This window comes from Centroberyx gerrardi, chromosome 9 (assembly GCF_048128805.1).
Source record: "Centroberyx gerrardi isolate f3 chromosome 9, fCenGer3.hap1.cur.20231027, whole genome shotgun sequence".
Lineage (NCBI taxonomy): Eukaryota > Metazoa > Chordata > Actinopteri > Beryciformes > Berycidae > Centroberyx > Centroberyx gerrardi.
Window position 1 is genome coordinate 26,741,896 of NC_136005.1, and position 13,108 is coordinate 26,755,003.

The following is a 13,108-nucleotide window of genomic DNA, read 5'->3' on the forward strand; positions in this document are numbered from 1 at the left end:
CACTGAAGACTACAGGCAACAGAGCCACAAAGTAAACCTTGGCTCTAACCTATAAACATTCCCTCATGTGGACCTCCTTAATGAAATTGAATTTATTTTTTCAGCAATAAAACCTCCGATTCCCACAATTCTCCCTGGATAATTGTATTAAGTGCTTCAGTCATATAAACGGTATTATGGGAGGTTGTTAAATTATGGAATCAAAACTTGTCTCCATCTTTGTTGCTCAGCTCATTGCTGTGGTGTTTCTGCACTGCTCTTCCCAGAGATCACCTGTCAATCAAACAGTATGTCCAGTACTGTGACGCCTTTCTCCTTGGATTTTCTCTTGATGCAGAGGCAATTCTTTCTCCATGGCTGTTAGCAATTTAACATAAATAATTTGACTTCTGCTTGAAATACCCTGGTTTCAGCCAAGTATACTTGAGTCCAACGATCCTCCAATACTAACAGGCCAACAAAAACACAAAATCCATATTTTGTTCGGGCACACAAGTGATCTACAGTAAAAGTATGCTGCATGTCTATTAGTGGGATACAAGATTACAAAATTGCTATGGGATTACACAGAGCTACTACATATTACGCATAATAAATAGGAAACCCACTCACATAGCTCTGCACAAACCTGTCTGCTCCAGCTTCTGTCTGCGCGCACGCACACACACACACACACACACTAGTCTCTCTAGTGTCCTGGGAGGAGGGAGGGAGGCTTTCAGATGACTCACACACACCTACACAGCAAACACACACACAGTTAAATTAAAAAAATTGTGTGTTGAATATGTGCAATATCTAAACCATATGAGGCTGCGGTGTTTTATTTTCTCGTTGATACGTTATCAATTCAACAAACGGAGACAGGCATGAATTTGCTGGAGAGTTCTGCTCTGAAGTGTGCATGTCTACTGGATTTACACTGCTGTGCATGTAAGGCCCTCTGACCGGTTGTTGATCGATAAGAAGGCAATCGATAGCTGTCCAACTGGCAGAGAGTGGGCGGATAGCTGGGTAGGGAGGAGAGAGGAGGAGAGAATCAGTTCAACTGAGGGGGCAGTGACAACACAGGAGGAGGAGTTGATGCCGAGAACGACTTCAACATCAGTCATCTGGCAGGATTTTGGGGAATTCAGGAGAACAGGCGTAGGACGAACTCAGGTACTAAGGAAAAGGTATCCCATGCAACACAGCCAAACACTACAGCAGCTGATTTCACCGATTAGCAAACCTTCAACCAGAGAGAACTAATTAGTGAAATCTGTAGTGTTTGGTCGGAATGAAAACTCTTGGGTCACAATGGCACATGATTGAGAACCACTGTCACAGATTTGTATGAAGAATGCAGCCCCAACAAACCAGTCAGCATAACGAGAAAAGTCAGAAACAGTCAAATGAAAATGAAAAGTCAACGCCATCCTACAGAGGCACAAAGAAATATCCAAACCTAAGATATGGTGGCCATATCCATTGAAAGGAGAGAGGGACTACCAATAACCACTATGCACCTATTTCTCACAAATTACTGTTCCTGATTGTGCGTCCCCATTGCGAGCAACATGATCCACAAGATTTCTGTGCTTCCTTGTTTCCCTACTGCTGTGATTTACTTCCATGAACAATAGTTCAGCCTTGCCAGTGCAAAATGACTACAGGAATAACATCTCAAAAACGATGCTTGGAGAATGGTTGCATCCATCGTTGAGGTCCATGGTAAAGCTCTGAAGTAATTTTTTCTGTTTTTCTGAAGACTGATATAGGCTACAGTTGGTTTGACTTGAAATGCACTTATTGTAAGTCGCTTTGGACAAAAGTGTCTGCTAAATGACGTAATGTAATGTATTGAGTTCATTGGTGCCCTTTCTGGAGAGAATTATGTCAATGTATAGCACCGGAAGCCAGTCATTCCTCTCCTTCACCCTGGAATACTGGCTGTAGGGGACAATGACCTGAAAATGTGGAGCAAAGAAAAACAAAACAAACACCCCTGGACTACCTCAATGACATATCAGGGCCAGGTTACCCAAGACCCGCTGGACATGGCCTCATTCCTGGACTCATTCCTGGACTCCAGATTCTAGATGACATAAGTGGCTACGCTTACAGACACAGAGTAACCCGGCTGTTGTCCATACTCTGGTTAAGGTCTTATTCAGGTTAAACTGTTTCCATGAACCTTTGATACCCTGCGATTGAGTCTCCCTGCTGCCATGAATAAACCAGTTAGCAGAATATTCCCCCTCCCTCTTTAACTGAGCAGTAGTAGCTTACTTCTAATACAGGGGAAAGAAATGATTGTCCCATTAGCAAGTACTGCTCGGCGTCATGTATTTCTGTTGACATCAAAATGTACCCATAATGCCGCGAGAGTCTGACGGTGAAAGCCAGAAGTGAAAGCACTAAGATGTTTCCATTCCACAGTAACCTGATTAATATGGGAGAAAGCCAGACATCTTAACCAGGTTTCTCATAATGAGTATGAGCTTACCTGGTTACTCTAACCCAGTTATGATGTTTTAAATGCTCCGACCCAAATCAGGTTACTTGAATAACCGGGTTAAAAAGGGAATTCTCCATGCATGGAAATGTAGTCAGTGAAGAGAGGATTCAGAGCATGAAGGACAGAGTGACCGCTGAGAGAGAGGAGACAATGCACAAGGTTATATGGTGTTCAGAGTGAGCGGAATGAAGTTCAGGTTGTATATTTCTGATCACTACCTGCAGTTAAATTCAAAAGTACTGCCACCGTTTTTATGTCTGCAAAGCTAAACACCATTATTACAACCGAATCTGTATTCTACTCAAGGAGAAGCCGCCATCTGTGAACACCACAGACACAGAGGCACACAGGTTTGATCCTGAGAATCCACCCCACTGAAGGACCAGTTAGTAATAGTCACTGGGCTGCTTTTTTTCAGACCGACACCACCATGCCAGAACCTTATCACTCACTCAAGCTTGAGGAAGTATTGGCAGCTGAGCTCGACTGTTACATCCTGACTGTGGGGAAGATCCCCTCAAAGTGGCACCAAATGAATTTTTCGAGGCTGAGCAACCTGGCATGAAAATACCTGTGCATAATGGCAACCAGCTCGCCATCAGAGAGATCTTTTTAAAGGGATAGCTCACCCAAAAATGTAAATTCTATCATTATCTACTCACTCTCATGCCAGTTGAAACACAGGTGAAGTTTGTTAGTCCATATAAACCCATTACAGCTGTTGGTTTCAAAAACATTCATGCTTGCACACACCCAGACCTCGTTCACGTGAATCTTCCCACTTCCGCGTTTGCACTCCTACACATAGGTCTAAAGCCTAGTCCACAATAATCCGGATGAATTTGAAAACGCATCTATATTTCTCCATTTTGGCCTTCCATCAATACTAAGCCGGCAACTCAATAGGACTCGGGATAAGACGACTCTTCTCTGTTACAGCCAATTTTGTGGTTTAGCCTGATAAGACGGTGTGTTTTTACATTGAAATCTTGCCTAGTGTAGCCTTAACCAAAATTGGATTTTATTTGAATTTGATTTTAACTGCACAACCTGGAAATTAAATATGGGAGCAGTGGTGCAGCTGCAAATATTTTTAGTGCCACCAGTGAAAAACACATTCTTGTTATCTGCCACATTTCATAACAAAAATGAATGAAAACTAGAGGCTGTCAAAAAGGCACGCTGATTTCTCGTTGTTTCATGTGCTTTCATAATGATTTGAGTGAGAGAGACAAAAGAGACTTAAGTGCACTACTGACAGAGTGTGTGGAACAGCAGCACTTCTAAACACAGGGGATGACATCATGATTGCAGACATTTTGCAAAGGAAATAGAGATGTTAACATTCGATGACCAGAGACTGTGCAGAAACAAACAAAAGCAAACATCCCTCTGGAAAAGCAACTTGATTTTTTGCCATTTCCAGACATACATCTCTCTCATGGAGTAAAAGGGATGATATCTTGATCCTTTTTGTCTTGGTGCAACTTAAGACCCAAACTAATGGTCTAAGCGTATGAATCAGATCAATACTTGGTTTCTGCGGATACTTAAAGTTAAGCACTGGGAATCATTTTCATCTCTCATGACTCACACAGATACAGGAAGAAAGAAGAGGTAAAAACAGAAAGACAGAAGGAAAGTGACAGAATAGAGTGACAGAGCACGGGCAGAGCAAAGGAAGTACAATGGCTGCGCTCTGATATACTATAATTACATCACTCTGCAGTAAAGAGGAGTGTGTGACCATACAAATGTGTGTCGTTTCTATGTATGTGTGCGTGTCTTTGTGTATGTGTTGGTTAGTGTACGCATGTGTGTCTGTTTACTTGATTATGTGTGTGTTAACATGTGGATGCCTCCCAGGGAAGCTCTAAGCTTAGTGATTCGTGGACTGTGTTTTGTGTGTGTGTGTGTGTGTGTGTGTGTGTATGTGTGTGTATAGCTGCGTCTCAGAGACTCAACAAAGACACAAACATCCGTTGCCACTGATTCAATTACAATGCCACACAGTTGTGTTTCACTAGAACAGCAGCATTACTGGAAAACTACAGAATAATAATTTTAAATGAAAGAAAACTGTGGGTTTCGGCTGCTGGAGGGGACACTTCCAGAGAAGTTACAGCACTGTCCTCTCCGGAAATCAGTTCCTGGCTGGGTAGTGATATCAACTACTTCAGCTCAAGTTGATTTTGACTGGAGGACATCTGGGAGAATAGGACACTGCTATTCTCCCAGAGAGGTGGGAGGCCTCGGAAACTGCATTCAGAGCATGTGGGACTAAATTTCTCTTTTGAAACCAGCTGCCACTGCTGGTTTAGACAGTATTGTCAATTCACTTGACCACACCGCTAACCGGAGGCATACATTTATCTGTCAAGTTTTGATAAACCGCCACTGACCACGGCGGCGTATCCTCTCTTCATACAAACCAGTATTTCCAAACGGCGTGCTGCCTGTGAACCGCATAATTCAACCGACCACAACAGCCCTCTACTATCCGCCATTTTTAAAAAATTAGCCGACTGACACGACACTTGCGTTTAAACGACAAGTCATTAAACTCTCCCATCCCTAGTGCGGTTCATTAGGAGTGACCTGACTGCAGGAAACGACTGTAAGGAGACAGCGGAACTGATCGCCAGCAGTTCCTCGTGCTTGGAAAGACTAGCAGAACAAAATGAACTAAGGGCAAACTGCAGTCTGGACTGACACTCATATTCAGCCATTTCTTCATGCGTTCTGAACTGGTATGAAGACTAGAGAGGGGAATTTACAGCCAAAAGCACAGACGAGTCCAGCATGCTTAGCTACAGTTCCAGGGGCTGAAATCAGATTTGTTTTGGCCGAAATCTCAAACCTGGCGAGATGACAGGTTACTAAAACTCTGTGCAACATACAAGCTACTTGAGACCGACTTTTGTTTACAAGTTCTCATTTGCTTGTAATTGTGTGAACCTAACAAATCAAATGCAAAAATACAACAAAGCCAACTTTTCCACTTCACACTGGTTCAGATCAGAGAAAACAAACTGTAGGTGTGATCCCACCTTAATACTAATGGAGTTCTGTGAAATAGCAATTTCTGCCCCTACACTTCATACAGTCATATTCTAAAACTTGTTGAAGGCAGTTCAAAAGTTTTAGGAATGCGCCTCGCGGCACAGATTGGAGTTGGTATTGACCTGCATGAGATCACGACCCCATAGATCCAGTTCAGAGCATTACTAGCGTGTGTTTGGGGAGAGAAAATGAGAGCAGCTCCAACAAACTCCACAGTGACTGTGAAGTGGTTGACATCTATGGACATTGGGGGAAAACAATGCCCAGTTGACATAGCTGGTTATATCTAAAGCCCAGATGCAGTTGCAACTTATTGGCCTTTTATATTGGATATATCCTATATCTAGGGCTGCAGCTATCGATTATTTTAGTAATCAAGTATTCTACCGATTATTCCATCGATTAATCGAGTAATCGGATAAGAAATACTTTTGCTTTATTAAAGAGCAATAGTAAATATACAAAAGAGAAAAGCTGTCCGCACGAAGCTGTCCATACGACACTGTGATTTACTGAAAACGAGGTGAAATAATAATTATTATTTATATTTATTACTAGGCCTAAATATCATACAAGTTCATAAGACTGGCTAATGTACATTTATTTACTATGTTGAAGGGTTGCCCTACACCTGCTGACCCTACTCACTGCAATCAAACTAAACTGAATATACCTGCTGTATTGGACTGGTGCATTTTAGGCTCCAATTGCTACTTACACCACCTGATATTTTGCTTTCTGGGGTATTATATGCATCACTGTGAGGGGAGTAGGTGTGTGTGTGTGTGCGTGTGTGTATGTGTGTGTGTGTATGTGTGTGTGACTATCATAATAATAACATGAATGAAGCTCAGGCTTTCACAAATTGACTGCAGCATTTTATTTTCTGTGGTTATTTTCTTGAGCAAAACTTAGCTAACTTAGGGACATCATAACTAGCCACCATATTGATTTACGTTCTTAACTAGCCATTACATATAGCCATAATTAACGTGCATTCTTTACTAGCCTTCATCTCATCCCGTTTTAATATTAAGTGCTGACTCCGCCCACCCGGGCCAGTTTCGGCGTACGCCGGTAGCAATTACAAGTGGACCCTATCCTACAGTCCCTGCTCTCAGAGGAGGGAGGGGGCTACACTGTGTGTGGGAAGCGCTGTGATCATCAGACCTCTCTGGATTAGACAAGCAAGTAGAGAAAACCGGCATCAGCCGAACCAATTTATTGCCAAATGCTTTGGGATTCAACACATTAACATTGCTACCCATGGTCAGAAAAAGTCGGCAGATTTGTCGCTAGTCGCTTTTGAGAAATAAAGTCGCCAGGGGGGTCTGAAAAGTCGCTAAGTCTAGCGACAAAGTCGCCAAGTTGGCAACACTGGATCCGAAACTTTGGACACTTTCTGTCGTTTTCTCTGGCCTGTCTCTTCTCTTCACCCCTCGCTATTTTCTCTCTCTTTCTCCAGCGCGTTGTGCAACAGTAATAATCATCCGTGCGAAACACTGAGTGTGTATATAGTTATATGGATTAAATGAAGCTTCGATGCAAAGAATTTGCATCGATGATTTTTAGTAATCGAGTTACTCGAGTTTCTCGAGGAATCGTTTCAGCCCTACCTATATCCTCTGTGGCCCTCCAGTATCTCTTCATGTCACCTTTTAAAAAGGTAGGTGTCCAAACCGACCATTTTGTGCTGGAACCCCCTACTATTTACTACCCTACCACTAGTAGATTATAGGTTTATAAGTTTAAAAGCTTGTACAATTGTGATCTAAGCAACACATGGTGCCATGACCGGGATATTCAATATCGCGGGAAATAATATCAATAATATCGAATATCAGCCCAAGCCTATCCAAAACAAAAACATTTCAGAAATCATAAATGTATCAAAGGTAGCAATAAACGGAGATGGGTGGACAAGCATTACACAGTATCAATAGAGAACAGTGCAATAGAGTATCAGTAAGCAAACGATGCCCAACCCGTTCATAACACGCCTTTGAAGACCTATCTGGTACGGAGGGTAAGCTTTATCTTTTCTCTCTGCCTCTGTTTCTCTCTCTCTCTCTCTCTCTCTCTCTCTCTCTCTCACACACACACACTAAGCAAGCCCATTTGTCTGTGCTGCATCATGTACAGTGGGGGGGCAGAGGAAGAACAATATTGTGATGAATACTCTGCTCATATTTATATGACAGAAAATGGAGGCCTGAAGAGCAACAGGATTGACAAGAGATTGACAGAAAGAGATGGAGACAAAGAGAGAGAGTAAAGCAAGGGAGCAAGGCTGAGAGAGACCACAGGAGACTGATATATTACAACAGTGGCTGTTTTCCCTAACCACTATTAAGAGACTGTTGGTGGCTTATTATTGTCTTATTCATTAAAGATAAATTAAACACATTAATATGCTATTTTTTTGTTCCTGTATCATGTAGGCAATTGCTATTAAACTATTGGCTATTATTAGGCTACTTCAAAAGCTATCCTGTTCTTGTTGCTCTTATGTCTTTTCATAAATAAATAAATAAATCACCATGGTAACACGTTAACAAGGCAATAGCAGCTTATGATTGTAGCCCCGCGCTCTGTGAAGAGGTAACATTAGTCATAAAGCATAAAGTAGTGCATATGGCGCTACATTGACCTGACACAATAGAATCAGAAGCAGATAGATGAAGATATTGGGTATGATTTTTATTTAGGGGCCAAAGGGAGCCGAAGTTGACATCATTTCCATCAACCCTTGACTTGACCTCACCCTATGTCAGTATATGGAAGGTTACTTCATATAAGCAATCTAAAAAGTATATGGCTTGGATTTTGAAATATGTTATAGGAACCATCAACTCATCTCGTTTGGCTTCACAAACAATCTATTCAGTATTATTTACATGAACAACAAAATTAGTTACCGAACTACACTACCCAGCAGGCTTTTAGCTAGGTGGAATGTTCCATCTCCTGCAAAGGGAACAAGCTATGGCAGCTAGCTAGCTAGCTGCAGCTTCACAGCTACAGTGAAAAAATATCAGCGGTTACTATCATGAGCCTGAACTCAAACTTTAGCAAAGTCCCAAATCCAGGTAGAGTTGCTGTCCAGTGCTGAAGTTTGTAAGCCTCTCATGACATCATGACGCTGCTGTCCAGCGCTTTCTTTCATGGACCATAAGGACTGCGTTATTTAGAAGAAAACAAAACAAAACAAACAAAAAAACAATTACACAAGTACTTGCTGAGGAATTGGAAAGCGTATCCAATTAGAAGAAATATTGATTTCTTGCATCCCAAGCGCACTAGGTTCAAATCTCACTTCTGACAGCCAGTTATGATATTTGTTTAGTTGGCGGTTTCCCTGAGATTCCAGACCTTTCCGACACCCTGTACAGTACTCTGCCAATGTGAAAATCTCCACTCCTTAAGCTTCAGTAGCTTGTCAAGCATTGGGCAGCCACAACTATTGCTAGATACTGTGTGTGTATGTGTGTGTGTGTGTGTGTGTGTGTGTGTGTGTGTGTGTGTGCGTGAGAGAGAGAGAGAGAATGAGAGAGAGAGAAAGAAAGAGAAATAGTACGTCAGCTGTCAAAGTGAATGCTTGTCAAATGGAGCATAACAGGCCGGTTAAATAGAGAGATCCAGAGCGGAGATAGTAGGATTAATTGGCCATAATTGGTTGATGTGTTGGTGTTCCAAATGACCCAGTTTAACTGGCTACTCTCTCTTCTCCCAATGCTCTTCAGCATTATCAGCACACACTCTAGACACTACTAGTCTGTAACGAAAACCTTAGGAGAGAGGTTTCAGAAAGCCAAATTGAAGGCTTTTTAAGACCTTTTTAACACTGGAATTGAACTCAAGAGCAATTTAAAAACCAAGATAAAGGAACAAAGCTGGCAAACCAGCCTATGTCTGATTGAATGTAGCCACTACTATACACAACTATAAATTGGCAGAACCTGGATCTGTGGATACCCACTAGATAAAACTTTTAGGTACCCCTGATTTGGTCCTGAATTGGACAACTCCACCAGAATCGATAAGCGACCTAACGATACCCAACTCTATTTTTGAAACATTTCGGTTTCTTTTTGTCCCCTAAAATAAAGAATTGGAACCGGGATTCGATATGCTGAATCGATAAAATCCAAATGCTACCCAACCCTATACAGTGGTTACTTTTCCAACCTTATGGTAGTCCTCCAAACACTGTGTTACAGCAGTACTGTGCTTATTGCTGCAGCCCTGGCACACATACGAACACTCACCATCCACACTGTCTGTCTCTCTGCCTCGCTTTCTCCGTCTCCCTCGCTGTCTTTTTCCCTCTCTCTAATCTGATCTAATCTCGCAGCGTCCTGCTGATGTGACATCTGTGCTGTGGTGTACAGTCTTGGCCCGAAGTCTCTCAAGGAGAGGCAGACACAAGTGCTACCATAACATTAACATATTCCATTTGGTTAATGCTTTCATTCAGAGCTCCTCAGAGAGCGTGTGTGCATACAGTTTCAGCATGGACGACCCCTGTGGGAATGAAACCCTTGACCCTTGCAGTTTGAGGGCGTTTTCACACCTAGTTGGTTAAAAGCGGCTATTTCAAACCCTGGAGCGGTTTCCCCGGCAGATCAGTTCATTTAGCCGTGCGAGAGTGTTTCCAAACCAGCCCTGCAGTGCTTCATTTGAAGTGATGTGATCCGACCCAACTACGGGAAGCAACGTGCATTATGGGTTAAACACGGCGTGAATTATGGGTTAAGGGCGAGCTTTACCCTGGAACAAAGTCCTGTCTGAGCAGTGAAGGAAATGACTGCCCCCGTGCGGCTCTGAGGTGAAAAATGATGGTTTGCTTGAAATTTTGCCGTGTGAAAGGTAACTGAACCGATGCGTAATGCCTTCCCTGATTCAGACCAAAGCAAATTGACTACACTTTGAAAATTCCCTTTTGTGCCAAAGTGCTCTATCCACTGAGGTACACAGGGATTTGAACTCCTAACAAGGGATGGGATGATATGCTTTTATACGCGATATGATTTAACGATTCAATACAACCACGATACGATGTAATAAATAAAAGTTCAGTGACAACAAAGTCTGATTGAGCAGAATCCCATCACTAGCCCTAACCCATGCATATTCAACCCTCATTCCCTCTCCTTTTCCCTCCTATTAGAAAAGACAGTTTTCAGTCTTTCTACCGGACCATTTCTCCCCCCAAAATCACCGCGTCACTGTTGCCGGGAGACTGTCGAGTGGATCTGACAGCACCTTTTATAAGGCATGAATAGGATGAAGGACTCGGACAAGGACAGAAAGAGAGATGGAGGGAAGGAGAGAGAGGGAGACAACTCCACAACTATACGACATGTAATAAATATCAAAATACTAAATGAAAATCATCTCCTGCCGACTCCTTTGTCTTCAACTCACACTCTCCCTCCCTGTACCAACTGAAACTGTAATAACTCCCAGATCATGTAATAACTTGTCAAAATGTAATAAGAATGTTCCTCTAAATGAGTCACAAATGTACCTGACACTGTCATATTTTAATCTTTGATAATATAATACATTATTCCATTAACCGGCAATTATTACATGTTAAAAATATTACTATCAATCTGAAGATGTTAGTGCATTGCCAGGGAATTTATGACATTAGCAGGTTTTATTACATTTTCCACACTTTTTTTTAACATTTTGATAAGTTCAGCATTTAATGCTTGTCCGATTGTCCAGGACAAGTGGATAAAATATTTTCACTTGTCCTACAGATGAACTTCCAAATTGGAAAACAATTTCCAACCCATTCCAACCAAAAACCTATTTGTATATCCATTGGCAGCAACTCCATCCCCCCAAAACCAAGACTTTATTTGTCCCAAACAGGAAACTTGGGTGCCGCAAAGTGTAAAACACGACACATAATCACAACGGATTAAATATACAGAAAGTATTTAAGACACATTATAAGACTCATCCTCTCACACACTTTCTCTCCATCTGTCCTTCGCCCTCCTTCACTGCTTATATCCTCGGATATGTCTCAATCATCCCAGCAAGTGGCATAGGTTAACCACACACACACACACACACACACACACACACACACACACACCTGCTAACCACAGCACAGCAGGTTATTGCACAAAGTAGCCCTTGGTAAGAGAGCATATGAATTGGTTTAGCAGGATACAGCAGCTGCTAGTATGAGTCAATCTGCATAGTGCACACCAGCTTGGCCTCAGAGAAAAACACGTGGCACACACACACACACACACACACACCTAACACACCCTGAGCAAACACATACACTATTCTGCCGATGTACACATCAACATGGGCTTTCACATGCTCATATGGACACTGACTGTCATACTCAAAGCAAGTGATAGACTCTCTTTCTGTGTGTGTGTGTGTGTGTGTGTGTGTGTGTGTGTGTGTGTGTGTGTGTGTGTTTGCCATGTGGCTCTTGATATCTATTTTTAGCAATGTAGAAATTCTCAGATACATCTAGCCTAGGTATAAACCAATGTTTTTTTTGAGGCTGATACCAATATTGTTGGATTGAAGCTGCTCATAGCTGACATTTTGTGCCGATAATCAGTATCTTTAAATCTGACCATTTTCACACCATAAACCTTCCCATTCAGAATGAGAAATGTTCAGCATTCCCCCCATAATTTGATTCTTTTCAGGGTGGAAAAGCCTCTGAAACAGCATTTAGACTATGAGACACTAAATCAATCCCTCTCTCTCTGTCTCTCTCTCTCTCTCTTGTATTTGAAGCCTGCAGAGTGTGGTGTGGTAGAGTGGTGCTGGCTGGGTAGGCAGGCCCAGCATGCAGATCTATGCAGATGTATGAACTCTAGTCTTCTGGGAAATATGCCTCTGTGTGTGTATGTGTGTATGTGTGTGTGTGTGTGTGTGTAGGCAGACACACCCTCTGCTGTAAAGTAAAGCCATATCTCTACAGCATGCTGCCTAACAGCACGTTCACTTGCACACACATTAGCACAGTGCTGCATCCATGCATCTGACCTTCTTGTTTATGTGGATAACATTACAAGTATTGCACATATCACAATGGAAGTATACAGACAAGAGCCATATTTAAACCAAGGCAGGCAACTCACTACTTTTCAAGCGCTCTGCTGCAGTCTTTGGCCCTATGGTTGTTGTTGCTAATGGATTCTCCAGAGAGCCTTCCTATACACCCCAAAAGGTTTAATTAATGTGAGTTGGACCAATGGGTTTTGTGAAAACATAAAAAAAACATACATCCCTGTCCCTGTGTTTGGGGCAGGGAGGGAAATTAGCACCAGCTACCAGACACATATCGGAAACTTTTGGTAAGATGGTCTACTCTACCAAACATTTGAGGCTATTGTTCATTCTAAAAACTCATTGTTGGAGCCGTCATGGGGAACTTCACTGTCACACTCAATATGTTCATGTTCGTTTCACTTAAGAAATCTAAAAGTGGTTACGTGACAAAACATCAGAGGTGCTTTTTGTCATTTTGTAAGGAATAATTAACATGTTTTA

At 42.1% G+C, this 13,108-nt stretch overlaps 1 protein-coding gene across 1 annotated transcript in view; it reads right to left on the reverse strand.

The window, feature by feature from the left end:
- Positions 1–1,104: 1,104 nt before the first annotated feature.
- Positions 1,105–13,108, reverse strand: part of LOC139917735 (meprin A subunit beta-like) — an 81,957-nt gene continuing 69,953 nt past the window's right edge. The window contains exons 20-21 of the mRNA XM_078285864.1: positions 2,024–2,077; positions 1,105–1,164 (exon numbers count right to left, since the gene is read on the reverse strand). Of these exons, the coding sequence (XP_078141990.1) occupies positions 1,105–1,164; positions 2,024–2,077 (114 nt within the window). The remainder of the gene's footprint in view (positions 1,165–2,023; positions 2,078–13,108) is intronic.